This window comes from Trematomus bernacchii, unplaced genomic scaffold (assembly GCF_902827165.1).
Source record: "Trematomus bernacchii unplaced genomic scaffold, fTreBer1.1, whole genome shotgun sequence".
In the NCBI taxonomy this organism is placed as follows: domain Eukaryota; kingdom Metazoa; phylum Chordata; class Actinopteri; order Perciformes; family Nototheniidae; genus Trematomus; species Trematomus bernacchii.
The window spans coordinates 1,560,769-1,584,397 of record NW_022987771.1 but is presented as its reverse complement, the minus strand read 5'-3'; the positions used below and the strand labels follow the sequence as shown (position 1 = coordinate 1,584,397).

Sequence of the window (23,629 nt, the reverse complement as noted above, 5' to 3'; positions counted from 1 at the left end):
CTTTTCAGCATAAAGCATTCCCACTAGCAATTTCTTCAGGAATTGCATTCTCTAGTTTATTCTGTTATTCACTTATTAACTGATAAAAAAACATATAAAACCATACAATAATGATGTCACTAACGCATGTAAGCAATATAAAATGAAAATGAAATGGTGGACAAGTTGATTTAGAAAAATCTTTAATAATTAAAGAAAAGTTGTCTATAAAAGATTATGGCACTTATTGTGAAATAGTATATGATATTTTTTCAGTATCTTTCTAAATACAAAACAAGGGGTCATTTTTTGATTTTGATGTGTTTTTTTATTTATTTACAATAATTTAGTTACAAAAGAAAACAATAATATATGAACGACAACAAGATCTTCGTATAATATCTTTCAAAATATTAAACACTGATCCATGGTACATACAGTATTTACACCGTGTCATAATGTTCGACTAACTTCACAATACAGTACAGTGAGAAAGTTATTTAACACAAAGTATTGAAAATCCAATGTGCGACAACTTGTTAAAAATGTTGTTTGTTCATCTCCTTATGTTTTAGAGTAAAATATACAAAGAGTTTTTCACTCAACAAATGGACACGTTACAGGTTATCAATGTCATGATTTAATATAATTACTGCTATAAAAACAATAACACATTTGCACAGTTCTGCTTTGAGTTTATAAATGATGCGCCCGTGTGATGCATTTGGATGATTCAACCTGTGATCCTATAAATACTGTATATCTATATCTTCATTTCCCTTCAGTGTAGTTTGGTTCAGGCCACAGAAGGTCAACACAGGCACACGGTTAATGATAGTAACTGGTGAAGCCACATAACTTAAATATGTGGGTGTTACAATCTTCAGCCGTCACCGAAATTAGAGCAACACAAAGTGGACCAATGGCTGCTTTCCTCAATGTAAAGATGAACTTTAAAGTTATTTTAATTCAAGTCTGATGTTAAAATACAAAGAATCAAAGCTTGTGAGGGTACATTTGATGCATGGCAGGTAGGGTATATCCAGTTTGGGGATTTAACAGAGGGATGGAGTAGGGATACGGGTAAACAGCAGACCCAATGAGAGCCGAGTGAGCAGAACTCATCGGGTGGTGTCGGTACATTATCTGAGAGGGAGGTAGTCTCATTCTGTGTTGGAGAAATGCCGGATGTAACACAGGCTGGAGCCGAGGGTCTCTGGACAGAACGTAGGACATAGGCAGGCTGGAGGGGGGGTGGGCCGGACTCTGCTGAGTGGGGGGAACTTTTTGCAGCATTGTCCTGGATTTCTCCCTCTTCTCTGTCTGATAAAGCCACGGTGCTGTGTTGTTCTTCTTCAGACAGGTCACAGAGTTGTCCTGCTGCATTTTATAACTCGGCCGAATAGGAGCGGGCCGCAGAAGCTGCAAGGATTTTGGAACAACTTTGGTAAAACTAGAGGTAGACGCTGGAGCCCAGTCAGATCTCACCATGAAAGAGGAGGATGAGTGCAAAGGATGTGAGTATTTGACACTCCCTTTGTGGATTGGCATCCAGTCTTTAATCTGGGCTGTGATATAGTCTGCAGATGGGAGTGTGATGTCTTTATTCTGTCTTGCAGGATCTTTTGATTTCTGACTACAGCTCACAGCCTCCTCACCACAGGGGGTCCTTTTTACACCATTTTTGGGTAGTTCAGAGCTTGATGTAGGTTTTTCTTTACTTCCTTCAGAACCGTCCTCTGAGGAAACAGAGAGAGGGGAAGTGCTGCGTGAAGATGAAGGAGATGAAGGAAGCGGGGAGCTGTCAGAGGAGTTGCAGTTACGGCCTGAAGAAGAAGCCCTGGCTGGAGACTGGGAGCAGTGGATGACGGAGGGCCTTTCTTTATCCTCTCTCTGAGGACTCAAGGGCCGGTTAAGACTCGCCTGAGCCATACGCTTCTTTTTCTCCAGGGGTGAGATCACCTCTCCGGCAGCTGAGGGGATTTGAGAGGTCCAGGGTCCGGATGGAGGGACCTGGACAAGGTGGGTATAGATAGGAGAGCAAAGGCTGGTGGTGGCTCTGTTTGGTGGAGAGCAGTCTGGGTGGTGTCTATCAGAGGTGGAGGTCCAGAGAGGAGGCAGCACTGCTTCACTTTGGCTGGAGGCCTCTGGACTTCTCTGGGTGAGAACCTACAAAGCGATAAAGATTATGTTTTAGGACACTTTATATGCAAAAAGGCTATATTTCTTTCTCGTAAAGGTCCCCTATTATACTCTTTTTCATCAATATATTATAGGTCTCAGATATATACAAAACATATCTTTGAAGTGTTTGACTCCAAACACCAAACTGATCATTGCAGCATCCCATAATCCCCTCTGTTTCAGCCCTGTTTCAAAAGTGCTGATTCTCTGTCTGTTACTTTAGATGAAAATAAGGAGCCACTCCCCACGCCCCTCTGAGAGATATTTGGTTAAAACAAACCCAATGGTGCTCTAGGAGGAGATTCAGGTGATAAGGTGGGGTGGGGGGTTACCTTGGTTGGTGATTGGCTAATGGTTACACAAGCCAAAACATCGTTATGACATCATAAAGTGGCCAAAATCTGATCAGCTCATTTTCAGACAGGTTTTTATATAAATGGATCAGGACAAAAAGAGAGAGAATCTTTTTTCCTGAAACTTTCAGAATCTCTTTCCACAGAGGGGACACATGTTGATGTATAACAGACATGAACAAGTGGATTTTGCATAATAGGTGACCTTTAATGATGCATTTGAATAGTTATAACATGTTACCTCCATCTCTGAATCCATGTCTCTTTCCGACTCAGTCCGTTTCCTCTTCTTCTCAACCTTCGTGATCTTGCCATCCGAATTTCTCTTATATGGCTTCCGCGGTTTGCTTGGAGGCAGAGGTCTGTCCTCCTCTCCTTTTATGTGTCTCTCAAAAGGCAACACCAACCTAAAGAAACACATATCTGATTAGAAATTCAGTTTTATTGTGAGGTATCGACAAGTAAGGTAGAAACAGAATCTCCCTCACTTCTCGTAGTGTCTGCGAGTGCATGTAGCAGCGCTGGTGCTTCCTGGACTTCCTCCCAGGTCATCATACACTTTCTTCCAAAGACGTCGAGCTGTCACCTGTTGGACAACAAAGGGTGGAAAAAAATATATTTAAATAAGTGCGAAGAAACTGTCTTATTTTAGGATAAATAAAGGCTTATATTCCCAGTGCTCTTCTCGTGTTTAAACTAAAGGGCTGCTTAGTTTCCTCCTGCCACTAGGGGGCGCAGAAGAGCTCAAACTTAAAATATAAAACACACAACATTAACCACACACTCTTAAAATTGAGTTTTGATGAATGATTACGATAAATAATAAACAGGGAATATTATTTCTTATTTCTCCCTGTGTGCTTTCCTGTCCCAGATGTGTCATGTGCTTTGACCAGGGTCTGCTTTCAATTCTAGTTTTAAAACCATTTTGAGGAAGGGAGTTGGCTGGTTAACATTTAAAATGCCATGTCTGCTGTTTTTCAAAGACACTTTCATTTTTAAAGTGTACACAATGTGTGGATGGCTTATATTGTGTGGACAGCCTGCGACACAGTGGCAGCGGAGATGTTGGTGGTGAGGGGTCAACTCTGTTTGGGGCCTCAACCCCACCCTTAATGCTATTTTAACAAACACCCTGACACATAGACTATAAGGTCCCATACTGTCAACATCAAAGACAACAGAGCAGCGAGAGCTAGATGTCCTCCACTGTGGTTGAAACCTTGCACCTGACCTATATTGGTAATGTTCCACTTACATGTACACTCAAACACACAACACTCAAAGGACTATGAACAAAGATAAGAGTCAGAAATGATGTATGGGTTACACATCGGGGACATTTACTACATTACAGGGAAAGGGAGGTTGAGGATCAGAGGCAAAAATAAAATGTGTAGACTAACATTAAATAAAGAGGTAAGAACACATCAATAAAATAATTGCACATCCATGGTAGCATTATGAAAGTGAGCATATAAATGAAGTGTTGGAAGAAGTACTCAGATCCTTTAAAACTAAGTAAAAGTACAAATACTATTGGACTTAAAATATTCGACTACACGTAAAAGTCCAAATTTTACTTAAGTAAAAGTACTCATTCTGCACAATTACCCGTTACAGAATAATATAAAGTACAGATACTTCAGTATCAACAGTGATGTACTCGTTGTGTGGAATTGATCTTATCACAGTATTGTATTGTTATTATGTTTATTTTATTATCCTGTTTTTATAGATCTAAGATCATTACGGTCTTGTAGTTGGTCAAGGTGGACCAAATTTGAAATACTGTGTAGATTAGTAGTACAGTTCTGCATTATACCATATCAGCATATCATGTTTTTATACATAAAAAGTAACTGTGAGTGTTAAATAATAATAAATAAATGTAGTGGAGTAAAAAGTAGGATATTTGCCTCTGAAATGTAGCGGAATAAAGTAGCATTAAATGGAAATACTCAAGTAAAGTACAAATATGTCAAAAAGGTACTTGAGTACAATACTTGAGTACATGTACTTAGTTACTTTCGACCACTGTATACAAGTAAATAAAAAAGCAGTCAGTGACAACATCAATTCATTGTAAAAAAGTATGTGTTGCACAATGATGTTACAGCCAGAAGAATAATGTAGCAGCCAGTAATTACAGTAATATTCCACAGAAGAGTAAAACATTCTTACTGAATCATAGCCCCCAAGTTTCTCCACAGCTTTGTGGATCCTCCAAAGATTAACTGGGGGAAAACAAACATGAGAACAGTATTAATTTCAATCAAATACCAAGTTAATATTGTCTTTCATTCAACAGCAGGAACCGCCCCAATGAACTCACTCTGTTTGAAGCCCAGATGTGGGATCCTTTCGATGGGAGTCCCTCTGTCCTTCATGAAGGAGTGCAGACTGGATACAAACGCCTTCTCCTCCATCTGCACTTTACCGGGCCTCGCTTCTTCCTCACATTCAGTCATTGAGTCTTGAATTTCGATGACTGGGGGAGAAGCCTGGCGAGGAGAAAACAGATGCCGTATGAAAATCAAGTGGTAACACAGTCTACTGCACCGAAATAGAAACCTGTTTTACAGTTGAAGGTATTGTCATGGATGGGAAATAAGCCACACGTATGGGATGCAAATGTCTTATAGGAAACATCTAAATCAGAGAGCAGGGTTTTACCGCTACTTTCAATAGATAACCGCTAAACATCCTGTCTGGAGAGAAAGCAGCAGACTTGGGGTTTTTGGTCTAGAGTTGTCAGTCTATGGTATCACAAATGTCACTTTGAAACACAAACATAAGCCAAAATAAGGATTTTAAAGACATTAAAGTGTTGTTACAAAATCAGAAGTGACTGATGAGAAGCTAGACTTCAAGGCTGCTTTGTAATTTTCTAAGAAATAACTAGTTGCATGTTTGCTATTGTTCTGCAGAAATAGGGTCAGTTACTTTGAAGATAATTTAAATATACTGAGAAAATGTAAATGTTTCAAGCGTTATAACCCAGACTACTTGGAACTGCAGTACAAGAAATTGACAATGTCACTATTTGTGGTTTGCAAGAAAGGAGAAATGAAACAGTGAAGACATGCAGAAACAATGTCATCAGATAGAAACGTTTCAAGAAGTACAAAAGAACGAAGACTTGTTGCATGACTTTAAAAGTTAGATTTTGTGATTGTGCATTTAATTTATCTCTCAAAATAACTTTTCAAAGGGCAACATACAGTAAGTGCTAGAAATAATTGGGGTTTGTTTGTTTATAAGTGCAACTATATTGTTAAACTGGCTTTATGAGCACAACTGCCCACTCGCTAGCTTGTCAATAGAGACCACAATGGACAGTGTCAATATTTTTACTTTGAATCAGCACAGGCCAGAGCTGCTTTATTTCAGTCGCAGTCATTGTAAAACAAAACAGCTCGACGTGGTTTCATATTGAATAAAGTTCCTCTATGTGGTTCCTGGTTCCGAGAAGTAGGCCTCTAGAGTGAGTAATAGTGAAGGTGGAGGCCTCTAACCAAGCAGCACCGACTGAGTCACAGTTCAGCAGATCCTCACCGCTCCTCCCAGCAAACAGCTTCTCTGATGCTATTCTGAGTCATCTGAAAGGGGATGTTTCAATTTCACACCACTTAAAATTCTTCATTTTCAGAACTGTAAGGCTGATTAACACCAGTTTGCAGCTGCATCTAAAATCTAAAGAATGGGATGCATTTATTTATTTAAAATGCTAAATGTTGCTTGGTATGTTGAATTAAGTTCACAGGTGATTTTCAGTCACTGTTCTGAGATCTGATTCACAAAATGCATCAATGATTGCCAACAGGAAATGTGTGCACTCAGACATTACACTGTGCCCCTTTGCACATTTCACATATCAGTGGTGGAAGAAAAAGTCAAATGCAGCAATACTGGATTGTAAAATTAAAAGTAAAAGCCCTGCATTGAATATCTTACTATAGTCAAATTAAACAAAGTTTCGGCATCAAAATATACCAAAATTCCCAAAGAATAAAAGTATGTGTTAAGGCCCATTTCAGAATCATATTCAATTCAGAGGTTGAAGAAGATTATTTACATAAGTAAAAGTATCAGCAATACCCTGTAACAAAATACTCATATACAAGTGATAGTCCTGCATTCACAATTGTACTGAAGTCAAAGTAAAAAAGTATCAGTATTTAAAAATACTTCAAGTTCCAAAAGTAAAAGTACTCATTATGCAAAATAGCCATTTAAGCACCAGATCTTTTTTTAAATTATTTCACTAAAATGATTGATGCATTAATCATCACTGCAGTGTTGCACATGGTAAAGGTGGGGTTTAAATTATCTACACACTACTGGGTAGCTTTACCCATAATGATACATTATAATGTGTGTCGATTTACATTTAGTATTAATAACATATGGAATGTAAATATATAAAATAGATGTCGTGGAGTAAAAAGTACAACATTGTCTACAAAGTGTAGTGGCGTAAAAGTATAAAGTATGTATAAAGACTTACGTAAAGTACTAGTACCTCAATGTGTTACTTAATTACAATAAATAATGTACTTAGTTACATTACATTGATTACTGGTGCGAGAATGTGTTCACCACAGCTAGTAAACATGAAGCTTATTGAATTATTTGGATATCTTAGCCTATATTTGTCAAAGTTTATTTATCTTTTGTATTACCTAATAATCTGAATCTGTATTAGCAGTAGATATATTTAGTGGATGGAAGATTACATTATTGGCTTCTAAAATGTAATGGAGTAGAAGTGTAAAAGAGCATTAAATGCAAATACTCAGGTAATACTCAAGTAAAAGTACCTAAAAACTTTAGTGAAGTACTTCATTACTTTCCAGCACTGCTCTATATACACTGAATATCATTGTGAGACCTTCTCTTGATTTCCTCTAGTTTCATTTTTTTGGAAAGCCGTGTGGGTGATGTTGATGTCAGTGTGTGAATATGTGATTCTCACAATGATTGTCGGTGGCGTGCTGGATTGATGCTATCTGCGGGCCAGAGGTCACCACAGAAACCACCGCGCTTTCATCTAGCATCAGCTCTGGAAATTTCATGAGCGAATTTCTGCCTCTCATATTGTAACTTCTTGATTCAGTTACCAGAACAGCATCTCACAAGGAGCTCCTCACAGTTTCTGTATGTGCAATGAAAATATTGTGGTGTGTCTGATGGGGTGAGATGTGCGTGCGATCTGTGACCCTCTCAAGATACAGAGAAGTAACACTCATTCCTTGTTAGTCATTTCACAATCAGCCATCAAGATGAAACGACTGTACACACACTATTAAAAAAAAATTAGCCAACGTATCAATTTCACCAGGAAAAAGGGAAATGAAAGCAAAAAGCATGGCTCTCTGTGAGGAGTCATGTCTGTAGTCACTGATTAACTGTAACTGATGGAAATTGCCCAAACTGTTGCCAGACGGCCAACTGACTTTTGAGGTTATCACCTGCGTCTCCGGCCCTTTGTCTTCGTCACTGGAGGCTGTTTGTTGTGACGTCTCACTCTGATCCTCTTGAGCTTCATGAGAAACACAGCAAGACAAGACAGTTATTGAGAGTAGTGGGAATCTGAATTCAAAGAACCTCAGTCGAGGAAGCAAGCACTTCTTCATTACAAGAAATATTGTTAGTCTTGAATGCAAAACAGGTTTAAAGATATCTTTCAGAGGAACGCATTAAAGCAGAAACTCATCACTGCTGGGAATTGGGTCGTTTTTTACGTAATTTGCTTGATGGTCGGATGACAGATAAACACAGAAAATTGAAATCTGATGAGCTTATTGTCAACTGAGTTTGATATAAAAAACCACAGGTTACAAAACCACTTCCTGCTCGTGTACATAACCACTTGTATGCTGCACTGTATGATATCAGAACACATACACTATGATATTCGAGGTGATCTAAGAAAATAAACTGCAATGTTCTTAACCTAAAGCATTACTACTTATCATTCCTTGTTTATAGGTAACAAGTGGACAGATGGGCTTTATATAAACAACACTGCACTTGTTATGTTTCTAGTATTAGAATATGAGATATTGAGCAATATTGTACTCAATCTCGTGTCTAATGCATGTGTCAACATTGAGGAGCACACTAATGCATTTTGTGAGAAATGAGGAAAGGATAATCAAATTACAAGCCCTGGGAATACAATGTGATTCTGAGAATTACGTTTTTTTTTTCTTCACAAACTGTGAACTCTAAACCTCGCCCCTCATTGATATCACTTGTGTGCAAAACCAATATGCTTCTCTTTTGAGATCGCTTGTTTCCTGTGCTGTGGCTTGAACCTTTAATTCTGCTTTCAGTAGCCTCTTACTTCTCCATTTCCCGTGTGTTGAACAAATGTTTTTGACAAACTGTATTATTTACCCAAGAACATTCAAACAAGTGATGGTTCCTTTTATAGGTTTGTTTTGTTGTCAAATAACAATCCATTAGCCATTTATCATGTGTGATCTCAGGCAGGATATTGTGATGAAATCATTTTAGCACTTGCAGTTTATAATAAATTCCTAAAGCATTATGGTTTTGTAAATCAATTTAGTTTTTTTTCTTAGTTATTAATATATTTGCCTTAATTTTGCAAAAACAGACAGTTTCGGAATATTGTATAAACAACATTAGTAACAATTTAAGTGTCTATACATGCAGTATATACCACAATATTCAATACATACAATTACATAAAACAGTAAATAAGAGTATTTTTTAAAAGTCAAAAGCTCTTCTCACCCATTTCCAGAAGTGGTCTGCTGCTCTCTGTCTGACAGTGTTTAGTAACAGTAATTCATGCGGGGCTCTCTTCAACTTCACACCACCAAACAGGAAGCTGTCTCCACGCAACAGTTTCATTGGTTGTTCTGCTCGCACCGCAGCAAATGAGTCTGGGAAACTGAGTCCTTTCTTTTGTTATTCACATCTCACATTGTTTGATATCATAGGCTGACATTGTTTCTGATGCAATATTCACTTTGTAGTTCATTATCAAGTTCCTGAAAAATTAACATGAAGATGATGAAGCTTATGTTTACATTTGTTGTATTGTGCACACAAGTATGTAAAGAATACAAACACATTCCTTCCATACAGCTTCCATGATGTATTAAATACAGTTTATTAAACAATGATTTTAGTCTGGTCACCTTCAGTGTACAGACTCAAATTCACCAAAATAGCTCACTTTGGGGAAGTGAAACCAACATTTAACTGTTTCCCTTTAAAGGTTTAGTACAATAACATTTCCAAAATGTTGTCAAATAAAGGAAGCCCGGCTGTGCACGGCTGTTCATATCATTGCTGATTAATCATCTTGGAGCTGGCTAATGAATACTAATGTTCTGTTTGATAAAGTGTTTAAAGGAAGAGACATTTCCTGGTGCCACAACATATTTCTAAGAAGCACAACACAAAGTATGAAGTATCACAATGAGTAAGCACATTAAAAGGAACCTGTTTGTGAATTTGAATTAAAGGTCCCATGTCATGGCCATTTCTACTGATCATTGTTGAGGTATACTAAAATACATTTATATTGTGCAATTTTCCAAACTCACATTGGTTTCTCATACAGCATCTCTGTATAGTATGTGTATTCACTCTCTGTCCTAAACGACTTGTTGGAGCTCCTGCCCCCCCCCCCCCCCCCCCCCGTGAGCCCAGTGGCCGCCTGCGAGACAGCGAGACACAGCGAAACCTAGCCCGAAACACACACACGCACCCGCAGCCTGGCTGGGAGTTTGTGTGTGTGCCCAGGCTGAGTTCCGCGGTGTCTCGCTGTCTCGCCGACCCCACACCAGTGAACCAGCAGCGAGCCTCGCAACGTCCCGCCGAGTGTGTGTGTGTGTGAGGAAGTCCGCGGATTGGTCCAAACGTAACGGCTCCGCGGACGTAACGTAACGGCTCTGTGGATTGGTCCAAATGTTACGTTACGTCACTATACCCGAAATACGTCACTATACCCAAGAAGTAAACAATGGAAAAAGAGAAATCTCCAACGAGGCGTTCTGGGGCAGCATAGACAGGCCTTTTCTGTGTTAGAGTTGTACTCGCTACAGGGTGTACTTTGAGGGTTTGTGACTCTGCAGACCGTTTACATAGCTACATAACACACAAGGGGACGAAGTTTTTTTTTCAAAATACCAAACAGATCATGCATTTTAGCCATGATAGGTCCCCTTTAAGTTTAAAAAAGAAAAACCAACAAAGCGAGTGTTTGCTCAAAAACACGTATGGGAGTTTTATTTTGGGAGCAGCCCTTATAATAAAACTAACTTTTATAACTAACTGGTTTAAATGAGTTAACGGCTCTAGTGTATATTGCATTTTTGCGAGTATCATAACATTCAAATAAACAATTAAATGAAAGCTTTAAACCCAAACCCAAAAGTAAGGTAAGTAAGTAAAATAGAAAAAATCTGCTGTTGTAACGGCACAAGTTTTAAAGGGACCCTATAATGGTACTTTCCAGGTTTACATTAGTATGTTGTGCCTCTACTGTGACACGTTTCCATGCTTTAATGGCAGATGTTTGACTCATTACAGCTGATATTATGAGTAAACACATAGGTAAATTAGTCGAATAAGTAAAAGGTTTGAAACCGGCTGATAGCTGCAAGGATAGAAACCTTACATTTAAGGAAGAGGTGAAGCACTACTTCTTTAAAATCCTTACTGGTCATTGCATGAAAAAATATTGGTTAAAAATAAAATGCCAGCACAATGCAGAAGTACTAGAAATGAGTGGAAGTTGTAATAAACGGTCACCACCTATTCCTCTTCTCACAGTTATGTGTCAAAGGGAGTTGTCTCAAGACTTAATGTTCCTTATGGTCATAGGGAGAAGATCAAGTTACTTTCCTACAGATTTCATATGTTATCCAAGAAGATATTAGATATATAATATCACATCCTTTTATGTTCTCGTGCAGTCACACTTAAAACTATTTGTATTTTCCCCTTATCTTCCTTTTACAGTGAAATGATGTGATAAAAACACAGACGGTTGATAAAGCTGCACTCGACACTATCCCCATTTCCTCCCCTTGTTTTTGAACTATTTAAAAGGGGGATGCCCTATTCCCCCATCTGTTGCGGATAGACTATGACATTTCAAAAATGATTAACATTTAAATGTCAAAATAACCGAATATCTACAAAATGTTCAAACCTCAGGAGGGATTTTTTTTGTTTTTGATTGATACGAAAAAAGTTATGTTTTTCCTTTTTGAGATGATTAACAAGAATCTCTGCAAAACTGTTGTGTTCAAACAGCATACAAACACAATTATAGGTGTACAATATAGAAATGAATCATCTAATCTAGGTAACACTTCGGATTCATTTCTTAAATGTGAAAACAGTGAACTTCATGAGGAATGCAGAAAAGAGAGTAACTTGCAGAGATAATGTGTGTGTGAGGAATAGTTTCGGCGAAAACTAAAAGGTACCATGGGGTCAGATTTGAATTTTCCAAAGGGGGGTTCGTTTAGCATGACACATTTAAAATAACTAAAGGACAAGTTAAACAAGAAAGTAGAAAGAAAGGGAGGTGATATAAAACTATTTCTGCTAAAAAGTTAGCAATGATTGAGTCAGACCTAAAGATTTCAGATGTGTGTATCTCACACTGCACTGTAACTTTAATTCATGTATCTTTTCTTTTAAATTAGTGTTTTTAAATGTCAATTCATAATATGTTTCTTAATGCTCTTAATGTCTTTCACTTTTGTAAAGCACTTTGAATTGCCTTGTGTTGAAATGTGCTATATAAATAAACTTGCCTTGCCTTGTTGTATTTGAACTTGTTGAATTACATATATTCATAGTTGTACAATGAGCTAAATAGGAAATTCCTTTTGATTCCACTTAATAGTGACAATATGTTTTGCCGAGCTTTGATCTCTTCTATCCCCTGCAAGCGATAACAAATGTGGAGAGCCGTTGAGCAAAAACATCAGTTGTGAGATTGAGAAATCCCCAGCTATTCATTTCAGACTTTCACTGACATAAACACGAGGTTGAGATGAGGGCAGCACGATGTAGATTACAGAACATATTGTGAATTTTCAGTCACTATCCTGGGAACAATCTGTAACTGGAGTCAGATTGTAGTCATGGTGAGAAACTGTCATAACTTGAACAGAGTTTTCCAGAATAAATTAGTTGTTTTTGTTTTAGGGATACAAATACACTAGCAGAAGTACATCAACAACCATTTGATTGAGCGTTAAAGGTGTTAAAAAGGGAAAGCTATGTGATACCCGTTTCTAGATAGTGTAGGTGGAAAAGGAAATTACTCTGAAACTAAATCCAGATAATAGGTTGATTCATTTAGTGACAAGCTAATATTAAATTACATTTAAAAACACAATTTCATACAAGCTGAAACTAATATTCTCGAAGTATTGAAAGCGCACTATAATAAATTATGTAAAGATGACAATTTAATGCAAGGCTTTACAGAAACTTTACTGAATGCCTACGACTTCAAAGTGTGTTTCTTAGGGAGCTTTATTCTGCAGGCATGTTTGATTTGCACATTCAAAATGTGTAAGTGAACAAAAACCCCAGCAAATATATTTTTGATGGGAAAAAGGTGGAGGCGTGTGGCGCAGTGGTTGTGCGTAGGTGTTCGGATCAGGAGGTCACAGGTTCAAACCCCACTGCAGTCAGCATGTCGTTGTGTCCCTGAGACACTTCACCCCAAATTGCTCCTGTGGGGACTGTCCACAGTATTGAGTATGTAAGTCGCTTTGGATAAAAGCGTCTGACATGTAATGTAATAATGTAACAAAGCAAGCAAGTATACAGATCTCCAAATTGTTTAAAGATATATTGAAAATCAACTATTGCTTTCTTTTTTTTCTCTTGTACGCCATGTAAAGGTTTCGGGTACCTACTTACTGTATATTGTGTATGTCTTTGCTTAATTGTAACTAAAACAATTCAAAATAAAGTATTAAAAAAAATACTTTAAAATATTTAATCACTTTAAATGAGTAGGACACATCTCTCGTAATTCAAGCGAACAGAGATGAAACTGCAGGATGTGGGAGAGGTGAAATCAGATGATGGTGTGAAAATGAAACCTATGCATTAGCGGTGAATTCCCCAGCTGTTGTTTAATTCCAGGAAACTGAAGAGCTCATAGTGAATCTGTGTATACATCGGAGTTCCTGTTAAACCTCTGAAAATCCCTGCTGTTCTGTCAAGATTTGATTAAATGTATGCACTGCAATGATCTGAGAAAATACAAAATCGTGGTTTTGATTATTTATTTTATTATGAAGAATGTCTTTGCATTACAATATACTCTGAATCAAACAATAATGGATACATGATGCCCTTTTCTGTTTATTATCGATAATTCTTTTCCCTCAAAGCTTCAAAGAGCCACTTATTTATTCCATGATAAAAACAGTGAACTCGCACAATTTCAATTAAAATGTTACTTTCCCGTCATTATGGCACCATAACAATATCTCTGTTATGCACTCAAGCTCAACCTCAGACCAGCGAGATCTAAACAAAGTCAAATAATGGTGACACATGATTTATTCTCTTCAGCTTGTCCCTGAAACGTTAAATATGTTGAAATACTCTGGTTCAGATGAAGACGGACATGAAATGGAAACAACCGTTATACACTCACAGTTAAAGGGAACTGAACCGTTTTATGCATTCCCAACTAAATCCATCCAGAGCACAGCAAACATCGGGATTTTTTTGTTCTATTTTTAAATATTCACTTCAACCACAGTGAGACCAGTACTAAAACATGGTTTGAAATTCACACAGGATAAATCACAAAAAAAAAAGAAAAAAAGTTCAGTCTGCTGGTAAAGAAAGGCAAAAAACAAGGCAAAAGATTACACTGCAGCTGGTACCGCCATCTTTGTTTTTCCTGAAATGCACAGGAGCATTTGCTACAAGTAACGAAAAAAGTATACCTGAAAAGGAACTGAAGTCACTTTGTAAGGAATGTGAACGACAAGTGCTAAATTTAAGACTTAACAAAAGGCTGGTAATGTACTGCATCACATTTAAAGGAAAGGAAATGGAATTTAGGGGGTGCAGGGAGGGAGTATTGGTCTTCACAAGTCCCTAAACTATGCCATCAGTCGCTCACAACATCAACAATTAAATGGAATTGCTTTCTTGAAAAGAGGGAGAGATTTAGAAAGCTTCTGGCCCACGATCCCGTTTCATTGGTCCACGACGCTCCGTTTCATCCTGATCAGCTCAATGGGAGGAGAGTGTGCAGAGTGTTGTTTTCCCTGCAGAGGTCCTCCGGGAGCTGCCAGTGTGATGATGTTGAGGTGGGGTTGGGGGCGGGGCTACATCATCTCCACGTAATTGGCTGGGAACATTCCAAAATGGCCGTTTGGGCTGTAGCCCCGCCACCAGCCCTCGTCTATCATCTCGATGCCGGTGAGGATATCGTCGGGATCGAATGAGATCTCTGTGTCGTCAGCTGGAGGAGAAGAGCAGATTCTCATCAACGGCATGAAAGATACTTCATGATATTCACATTTTAAATCAGACGATTATTAGACTATCATTCCCACAATGCAAACGTAATAATAGTTTACATATATAGCAGTCACTGGAATACACTATCATTTCATTTTGGTCCCAATCAATAGTTTTAACCAGCTTCATTTTAAAATAAGCTATTCTGTCGTCTTGACGTCCAAAGAAAATTACTGAAAATGTACAGAAATTTGGCATTTTATTAACGGCTATGCCAAAAGGTGATTTTCTTTTTTTGGTTGTTGTCATATGTTATCATCACCCTCAACATAAAAATGTATCTTCTGGAGGGAAAAAAAATCCTTAATTCGGCTGCCGCATTTTTCTCTGGTATCATCATCATCATCACCAGACTTAAATGTATTCAAGTAGGTCACAATAATAGAGTGAGATCTGAATTTTATTATGTGTTATTGTGGTTATGTAAATCAGCTGTTAGACTGCAGCGGTAACACAGGTGCCAGCCTCCCTTTGTGGGCAGCAAGCGAGAGTCTTTTGACCACAGTAAAACATTTATTTCTAAAAAGGTTAACTGCCAAAACAATGTTGATTGATTGCTGTTACGGTGTAGTATACAAAGGAAACTCACCAGCCTGGTAGTCATACAGGGCTCTGGCACAGGCGCCTTTGTCCGGCGTCTCATCAGGAGTCACCTCCTCGATGTTGTTCTCCTCCACCTCGGGCTGGAATAAAGATGCATTTCAGAATGATTGATATGAAGGAAGAAAACAGGCATAGCATTTCCTGTTAAAAGGTGAACAAACAATCACCTGAGCAGGCTCTTCAGGAGCCACCTGGATGTGGGCAGCTGGTGCCTCCTCTGAAAAGAGAGATTACAGTCAGTGTGATGTGTTGGCTGTCTAATAACCAGCAGGGGGCAGCAGCAGCAGCTGATCCTGACGGCTCAGGTGAAGGCAACATTATGTGTTTATAACATACAAAATGTTTCATGCGATGCAGATGGGAGGGTTGCAATGCTGATGCTTAACAGTGAGGGTGGTGTGATGTGAAATGAGCCCCACCTTCAACCTCCTCCTGCGGCAGAGGGGCCTCCTCCTGCGGCAGAGGGGCCTCCTCCTGCTCCTCCTCCTGCTGCTCCTCATACTCACACCTGGACTGTCCGTCGTCCACATCAGGCTCTTATCACCCAAAACACAAGCATAGACATGCATGTACACAGGGAACACACTCACAGGTCCACACATGCAGGAGAGCCCCGCCCGACTCACAGAGAGGGGCTATTGGGACTTGAGGAGTAACAACACATAATCTGATTTCTTAGGGAAACAAAAAGTGCGTTGAATGGAAGCATGACTCATGATGTTTGTGATTACAAGGATTATGAAGATGATCAGACACAGACACGATGAGAAATGAGGCATTTAGTGAAGTATGAGACTGCCACCCAATATGTTGTGCATGCATTCTTTCCACATGTATAATTGCGTGTAGGTGTGTGTATGTGTGTGTGTGTGTGTGTGTGTGTGTGTATGTGTGTGTGTGTGTATGTATGTGTATGTGTGTGTGTGTGTGTGTGTCTAAGCTCACACCTGTGGCACGGACAGGAGAGGCGGAGCCGGCTGGCAGAGGAGAAGCTTGGCGCTGAGGGGATTCGGCTCGTTCAGCTTCATACCCCGGCTTAGCCAGGAAAGGGCTTTGCAGACGCCCTAAGCAGAGACACATACGGAGCCACCAAAAAGTCCAAAAAGAAATGGACGAGAGGGAAAAAGTGCAGACCGGTTAAGCAGAGGAAGAGAAGACGCCACATGATGGAGGCACCGCGTTAAGTATGACACAAAAAAGAAGTCTGAAGGAAAGTTAGAGCTATGAAAAAGACAGCATGGGGCGGAAATGTCCTCTAGCAGAAACCCTGTTCATTGCAGGAAGGGCTGAGACATTTAAAGCTAACAGATTATATGTAGAGGTTGGTACCTGGCTGGGGGCTGACGGGGGGAACAGAGGGGACGTCAGAGTCACTGGGAGTTATTCCTCTCTCTCTCTGCTTGAACATCTCTCTTGGGTTTGAAGCGCGCTGAGAGATGAGAGAAGCCGCCTCCTGGGGAAAAAGAAGCAACAATAGGAACAATAAGAATTAGAGAGCCTTTGGTTATTAATAATGTAGTGGGAAGTGTTGCCGAGAAAAAAACGACACAACAGACAGATGTCTTTTTCCGTTAGTGATCACAGAGAAAGGAGACACCATGCAGTAAAGGCTGGAAAATGCAAGGTGTGTTACGTTGAGCTTCGAAGAGACTAGAACTTGTTTTGAGATAAGCGAGAGAACAGGAAGTAGTTTGGCCAGAAGAGAGCACTTTCGGGAAGGGGAACTCACGTTGGCCTTTTCCACAGATTCACCTCTCTTGATTCCCTTCGTCTGGGCTGCCTGGTTCTCCTCCTGATGATGATGTCGATACCAATGTTGACACTGCTGACATCATCTACCTTTCTAACTAAATGAAATGTGTGCACTACCAAAAACTGTTCTAACTACATGCATTATCATAGAAACGCTATATAGGAAAGTTCATTTCACACCAGTCCACATTGACACTTCCTTAACTCAGAGCGACATTTTGTCCTTCACTCACATAGCGTTGTTTCTCCTGCTCTTTAGTGGTTGAATCCTGCTTCTGCTGGTACTTCCTGTCGAACAAATAAGAACAAATATTAAATATATATACACGCTATTTGCAGTGGTGGACAGTAACTAAGAACTTAAATGTGCTCTTCCTAAGTACAATGTTGAAGTACTTTTAATTCACATGAGCAAGTCCATTTCCTGCTACTTATATACTTATAATACAATTCAGAGATAAATATTGTTATTTACATGTATTATGTACTATTAAGAGGTTAAGATACATTTGTTTTTGCTTTACCAGCTGCAACAGGAAAATGTTGAACACATCAATAAATATATTACAGTACAATAATATATATATTTTTTACATGAGCCAGTGCTGAATGAGTACCCATACTCTTTGTACCACAAGTACATGTTGATGCTAACTTTTATACTTTAACGCAAGCAACATTTTGAATGAAGGACTTTAAATTTTAAGTATTTCTACATTGTGGTATTGGTACTTTTACTTTGTCGACCACTGGTAATGTCAACCCTTCAATATGTGCTACATTAAACTGGCCTTCCATCGGCTGACACCTACTTTTGTTCGTCGATTTGAGACGCCTTCTCCTTGTCCCTCTTGTCCCTCTGCCCTGCCTCTTTGGCCTCTCGGTCCTTCCTCTCTTTCTCCAGGTGCTGGCGCTCATCGTCTGCTTTGGCTCGCTCCTCCTTGCGTCGTTTCTCCTCGTCTTTCTAAAAGCCAAACAGACCAACAAGGTCAGCGATGAATCCGGTAATTTGCCTATATTACAGCCGCTTGATTTCAGAATAGTTTATCCAAGTAAAAGTGCAAGGCAATGAGCACCACTTTCTATCTGTGACAGGTGATGAGCCAAAACTGCAGACAAAGGAAAAGGTTACAACAATGCCTTCGCTGACTAAGAATACGATGGATAAAAACTGCATGCCTTGTATTTGTTTTAAGGCTTTTAAGAACAATGAAAATATGTGTCAAATGTCTTAAAAACTCCTGCACTTTTGCAGATTCTGCCATTTTAAGAGTGGTTTTGGAGTCAATGAATCCAAAACATCTTACATTAAAAGAACACATTTCTAAGAGAGTCATTTTTCAAAGATGATTGAGGTACTCTGACACTCATGATGTAAAACATGTCCGAAGTAGCTTACCTCCGTCTGAGCCCAGAAGTTGTCTTTGTTGGTCCTTTTAATTTCAGACATGGCGTTGGTCTTCTGGTACACTGAGCCCTACAAGAAGGAAAATACATTTTATTATCATTTTATAACTATCTTATATTTTGATCTTTTAATGACTATCAAATACAAACCAATGGTTGCTTCCTCTAAACCAATGGTTGCTTCCTCTGAACCAAAGCATGATACACTACATTCATTGTATTGTGGCCTTCCTTATAGGCCAGCCATTTCCAAATGTTTTATTTTGAAGCATGTGTGAATGAATGGCAGGTAAAAACAAAGAGTAACCCTTTCTTTTAAATTATGAAGCCTAGTTAAGATAGGCAGGAAATGCATGCGCTGCATACCACGGGACCCTGAGGACCGCTGTCCTGGAAGCGGCTGGGGGCTTCTTTGTGGAAGCTGTAGTTCGCTCCTGAAGCTTTGGCCACCTTTTCCATGATCACCTCGGGCTCCACGTCATCCTCTGCTCTGGCATTTATAGTTACATGGGCTCCCTGAAGCAGCAGGGAATACAAGTTCAATTCACGGGGGAAACACCTACAATTGTTATCTTGGTCTATGCATGCACCACACAATAGTTTGTTTACATGCACTGTATGCTGGTTTGATATAACTCACAGAAAAGTGGTTGCATTTTTACAATAACACATGCAGTAAGCTGTGCAACATTCTCATAGCGTTTCTGTTTTTAAAGTCCAGCTTAAAACCCATCAACAACATGCAGTTTAGAATAAAAAAGAACCTCTGCAAACATAAACAGACATTCAAATGCAAGTTAAAACTAGACTCGAATCAAATGTGTAGAGTTTTACCCTGAGGAAAGTAGCCATGGAGCTGACGTGATGTGCACATTGCCCTTTTCTAGCGTCCTTTACTCCTTCCCCAGTCTGAAACATAAAGAGATACTCTACAAGTTAAGGGATGGCCACTTAAAAAGGAGGACAAACAAATACAGGATAGTTAAGTGTAACACAAACCCAGTTGATGAGGACATATTTAGGGAGGCCAGAATTTGGATCCTGGACCCGGCAGAAAGCGTACATAATTTTTCCACTGTTCAACTCCTCAACCAACTCCTCCAGTCCTCCATCTGAAGCATAAACATTGTGGAAAAGTCAAGTGGTTACTGTGGTTGGTTTTGTAACTGTGGACATTTTTCCTCTTACAAATGTCTGGGTGAGAAAGCAGAGGCAAGCACTCCTTTTGTGCAGATATTCCAGCTGTATGCTGACAACGAAATTCCGGCACACATTTCATATTACCACGTTGAGATAATAAAAACGTGATAACTATTTCAGCTCGATTACTCACCTCCTTTCTCTGCCAGGCGGATATCATTACTGTTTCCCTCGTAGGTGAACAAGGCCCTGTGGAAAACACCGGATTAAGGATATTAAAATACCAGATGAACAGATCACACAGGCAGGCAGAACACAGTTTGTTCCACAGGCTGATGTGCACCATTTCATTCAAAACACTGGATTGTTTTGATCACTCTTAAGCCCCTTTCCAACAGGATACATTTACAGAAGTAGGGTGTTAGTGTAAATACTATGTAGCTGCCGTTTAAATCCCATTTAAAATCAGCCATGTCAGTAATCCTGACAGGATGTGTGTTCCTGCACCAGATAAGATTTCACTGACGTTTCCTCGATACTAAATGTGAAACAAATAGGATCAGCAGCACTTCACAAATGGATACCTAGTTTATACTGAGCCCTTTTTCTAAGGAACATTTTCCATGTTTAATCGGTCATTGTTTAATCAAATCAGGTTTTATTTATATAGCACATTTTTAAAACGATTTTTGGTCGAGCCAAAGTGCTGTACATGCAAATAATAAATAACACATTACTACAATCGCAAACAGAAGACAATAAATTACAACAGCAAATATAAAAATCGAACACAGGGAAATGTCAGGAGTCGTGCTCCGCTCTGACTAGAAGGCCAGGGAGAAGAAGTGAGTCTTTAGTGTTGATTTAAAAACCCCTAGGGTCTGGGCCGACCTCACATGGAGGGGCAGAGTGTTCCAGAGCCTAGGGCCAGCTGCTGCGAATGCTCGATGACCTCGGGTTTTTAGAAGGAAGTTTTTCCTTGTACGATGTGAGGGTCTAAGGACAGAGGGTGTCATTTTCTCATACTGATATTCTGCACAAACTGTGCTGTTGTATTTGCTGTAAAGTGTCTTTACTGTAGGGTATTTTTATTATATGTACAGCACTTTGGCTCGACCAAAAGTCGTTTAAAAATGTGCTATATAAATAAAACTTGATTTGAATTAGCCTGGTCTTGGGCACTACCAGCAGCAGCTGGTCAGCAGACCTTAAAGCTCTGGCTGGGGTGTAGCGATGGAGGAGTTCGGCTATATAGGCCGGAGCCAGCCCATTTAGGGCTTTGAAAACAAATAAAAGGAGTTTAAAATCAATTCGGAACCGAATTGGAAGCCAGTGCAGTGAGGCCAGAATTTGGGTGATGTGGTGACGCTTTTTATGGCCAGTGAGAAGACGCGCAGCTGCGTTTTGGACTAGCTGCAGGCGTCTAATTGAGGCCTGGTCCATACCCACGTATAGAGCGTTGCAATAGTCCAGTCTTGTGGTAACAAAGGCGTTAATAACCCTTTCTAGGTCTTTAAAAGATAAAAACGACTTGGTCTTGGCCAATAGTTGTATTTAAAAAAAGCAGGTCTTGACTACGGTGCTGACCTGCTTATCAAATTTAAAAGCGCTATTGAAGGTCACTCCAAGGTTCATGACAGAGGGGAGGATGTTTTTATTGAGGGAGCCCAGAATATCAACCGGAGAGGCTAGAGTTTAAGTGAACAAATGGGCCGAAGAGGTTTTTGCATTTCTGTATTGGTGTTAATATTAGGGAAATGCTACATAATCATATTAATCTAAATATGAAGGAGACAAACACTTACCAGAGTGACTTGTGTCAATGCTTTCCTGTGTTGTAAATGATGCTAAACTAAATATTTGTTGGATTGTTGGCTGAACAAAGCAAGTCATTAAATAACGGGCCTTGGGATATGTTTATTCATGATCATTTACTATCAGAAGTTTAACCCATTATGTATCAATGATGCATTTTATCATTGGTTACAGCTGCTATGTGATGTCACACAGATATGACTTAGTACAGCAGTGAAGATTTTAAGCCTTTTAATAGAAAACCATTGATGCTCACAGACAAATCATCATTTGGCTTGTTCTTATACACAAACTCCACTCATGATATTTGCTTTTATTAGCCATGTGCTTTATTGTGTTCAACATGATTATCCCCAGAGTTCTTGTAATAACAATTCAAACCAGAACCAGTGCATGTTAATTCATGTCCAGTGGCCTTGCAAAGTGTTTTTATTTCAGATCAGAAGAGTATAACGCAAACTTTAATAGCTAGGTAAGTGGAAGTGGCTCACACTGAAACTACTTGATGATTGATGGCTGCTTTATTCTTTTCCTGTCAGCATCATTTCAGAAAACCCCCAAAGTAACAGCAAGCTGTGGTGTTAGGCGGTGGCTGAGTGAAAAGTGGCACACATTTAACAGACACGTTTTTTTTTTTGACTAAATATGGAGCCTGCAGGGATCCCTGGGCAATTTCTCCGCGAGATTAATTAATTCAGGTCATCATTAAACACAGCAGCTGTCATCAACAGGTTAAATTCAGCCTAAAGGCAAAGACAAAGACATTTACTGTTACTGCATCAAAGAGGAAGTTCCTGGATTTGACTTTCACATATTGGCCACATTTAACTTCTGATATCTCACCAGGAAGTGGGCGAGATAGCTATCAACCTTTTCATTTACATTTTACGACCCAATTGTATCAAAGTATGATAATAAATCACATGCATAGAATTTAGATTAAGTGTTTAGCCTGTCGGTTGTCAGTGTACCAAGCTTATTAACAATGTTACTAGCTATTCAATTAGCTACGTTAACACACGTCGCAATGGCAAATGTGAGAAAATAAAATCTGACTTAATCTAACGTTATCGCTAAATGTAATATGTAGAAGCCTCCTGTTATTAACAAAGTAACATTTAGTCCCGTATTAAGTTTATCCATCGTAAGGATACCTTAACTTACTTGACGACAATGCTAGCCAAAACTGAAGCTAACAAAATGCCTCCTACAATGTGCAAATGTTGTCGTTTTTTTTTAAATGCTGCTACTTACCAGTTCGTACTGGATTTTTCGTCCACCACTTCCTTAAATGCAGCTGTTAATGCAGTGCCGTTTTTGCTGAGGTTAACTGCCATCGTTGTGTTTAGTACAGCTAGCCAGCTAGCTATCTATCCGGGATGCGCCCTTCCTATTGGGAGGAGCGGCGTGATGCTGCCTTTCAGCTGGGCAGGAAGCTAGGTCAGATAGCAGCTAACCACAGCCACGGTGCACTGCATTTATTATAGCGTGACACACCGAAAAGGCGGAGATAGTTTGCGTTTTTTATTATTCTAATATTGGATTTACATATATTTAATTCAAATTGCCAATAGTTATTGAGATTTAGAAAATTCCCTAATTCGGGATTTTTTATTAAATAAAAAATCGTCCTGCACAGAGATTGTGTTGTAAGCACCGCACTAACCTCGCATGAGGTTTTTATGAATGAAACGCACCCTAGACCTAGTTTCACAGGTAAACGGCGTTTACAGCATTTTTTTAAGTTAGGTAAAGAGTTGCTCTCAACTGCTCAACTGTCATTGCGCTGCGGACGCTGCTTTAAGAAAGGGAGACATGTTCTTCCAGTA

General features: G+C 39.3%; 2 protein-coding genes across 4 annotated transcripts; both read right to left on the bottom strand.

Annotated features, from left to right (window-relative positions):
• Window positions 1-284: 284 nt before the first annotated feature.
• arid5a (AT rich interactive domain 5A (MRF1-like)) lies at window positions 285-9,365 on the bottom strand. 2 transcript variants are annotated; one of them, XM_034148725.1, is made up of 7 exons: window positions 9,285-9,365; window positions 7,976-8,061; window positions 4,852-5,020; window positions 4,701-4,753; window positions 3,005-3,102; window positions 2,758-2,923; window positions 285-2,148 (listed from the first exon to the last, which is right to left on the bottom strand). In XM_034148725.1, the coding sequence occupies exons 1-7, from the start codon at window positions 9,286-9,288 to the stop codon at window positions 976-978; spliced, it is 1,749 nt and encodes a 582-aa protein (XP_034004616.1). In that variant the 5' UTR covers window positions 9,289-9,365; the 3' UTR covers window positions 285-975. The 2 variants fall into 2 exon arrangements, with proteins under 2 accessions (XP_034004616.1, XP_034004617.1); XM_034148726.1 differs by having other exon boundaries at window positions 7,991-8,061.
• A 4,446-nt stretch (window positions 9,366-13,811) lies between these two features.
• dbnlb (drebrin-like b) lies at window positions 13,812-23,240 on the bottom strand. 2 transcript variants are annotated; one of them, XM_034148730.1, is made up of 15 exons: window positions 23,055-23,240; window positions 20,179-20,234; window positions 19,845-19,957; window positions 19,680-19,754; window positions 19,212-19,361; window positions 18,838-18,915; window positions 18,251-18,402; window positions 17,672-17,726; window positions 17,416-17,478; window positions 17,016-17,139; window positions 16,634-16,750; window positions 16,106-16,222; window positions 15,854-15,903; window positions 15,673-15,766; window positions 13,812-15,024 (listed from the first exon to the last, which is right to left on the bottom strand). In XM_034148730.1, the coding sequence occupies exons 1-15, from the start codon at window positions 23,135-23,137 to the stop codon at window positions 14,888-14,890; spliced, it is 1,464 nt and encodes a 487-aa protein (XP_034004621.1). In that variant the 5' UTR covers window positions 23,138-23,240; the 3' UTR covers window positions 13,812-14,887. The 2 variants fall into 2 exon arrangements, with proteins under 2 accessions (XP_034004621.1, XP_034004622.1); XM_034148731.1 differs by lacking the exon at window positions 16,634-16,750.
• Window positions 23,241-23,629: the final 389 nt, after the last annotated feature.

Excerpts from the sequence above, each read along its gene's own strand:
- arid5a (XM_034148725.1), bottom strand. Across the intron at positions 3,103-4,700 it reads AACTTGGGGGCTATGATTCA|GTGACAGCTCGACGTCTTTG; the intron begins GTAAGAATGTTT and ends GTTGTCCAACAG. Across the intron at positions 2,924-3,004 it reads ACTCGCAGACACTACGAGAA|GTTGGTGTTGCCTTTTGAGA; the intron begins GTGAGGGAGATT and ends GTGTTTCTTTAG.
- dbnlb (XM_034148730.1), bottom strand. The coding sequence starts at position 23,137 with ATGGCAGTTAACCTCAGCAAAAACGGCACTGCATTAACAGCTGCATTT. Across the intron at positions 16,223-16,633 it reads CTCTCCTGTCCGTGCCACAG|AGCCTGATGTGGACGACGGA; the intron begins GTGTGAGCTTAG and ends TTGGGTGATAAG. Across the intron at positions 15,904-16,105 it reads GCCGCAGGAGGAGGTTGAAG|AGGAGGCACCAGCTGCCCAC; the intron begins GTGGGGCTCATT and ends CTCTCTTTTCAG.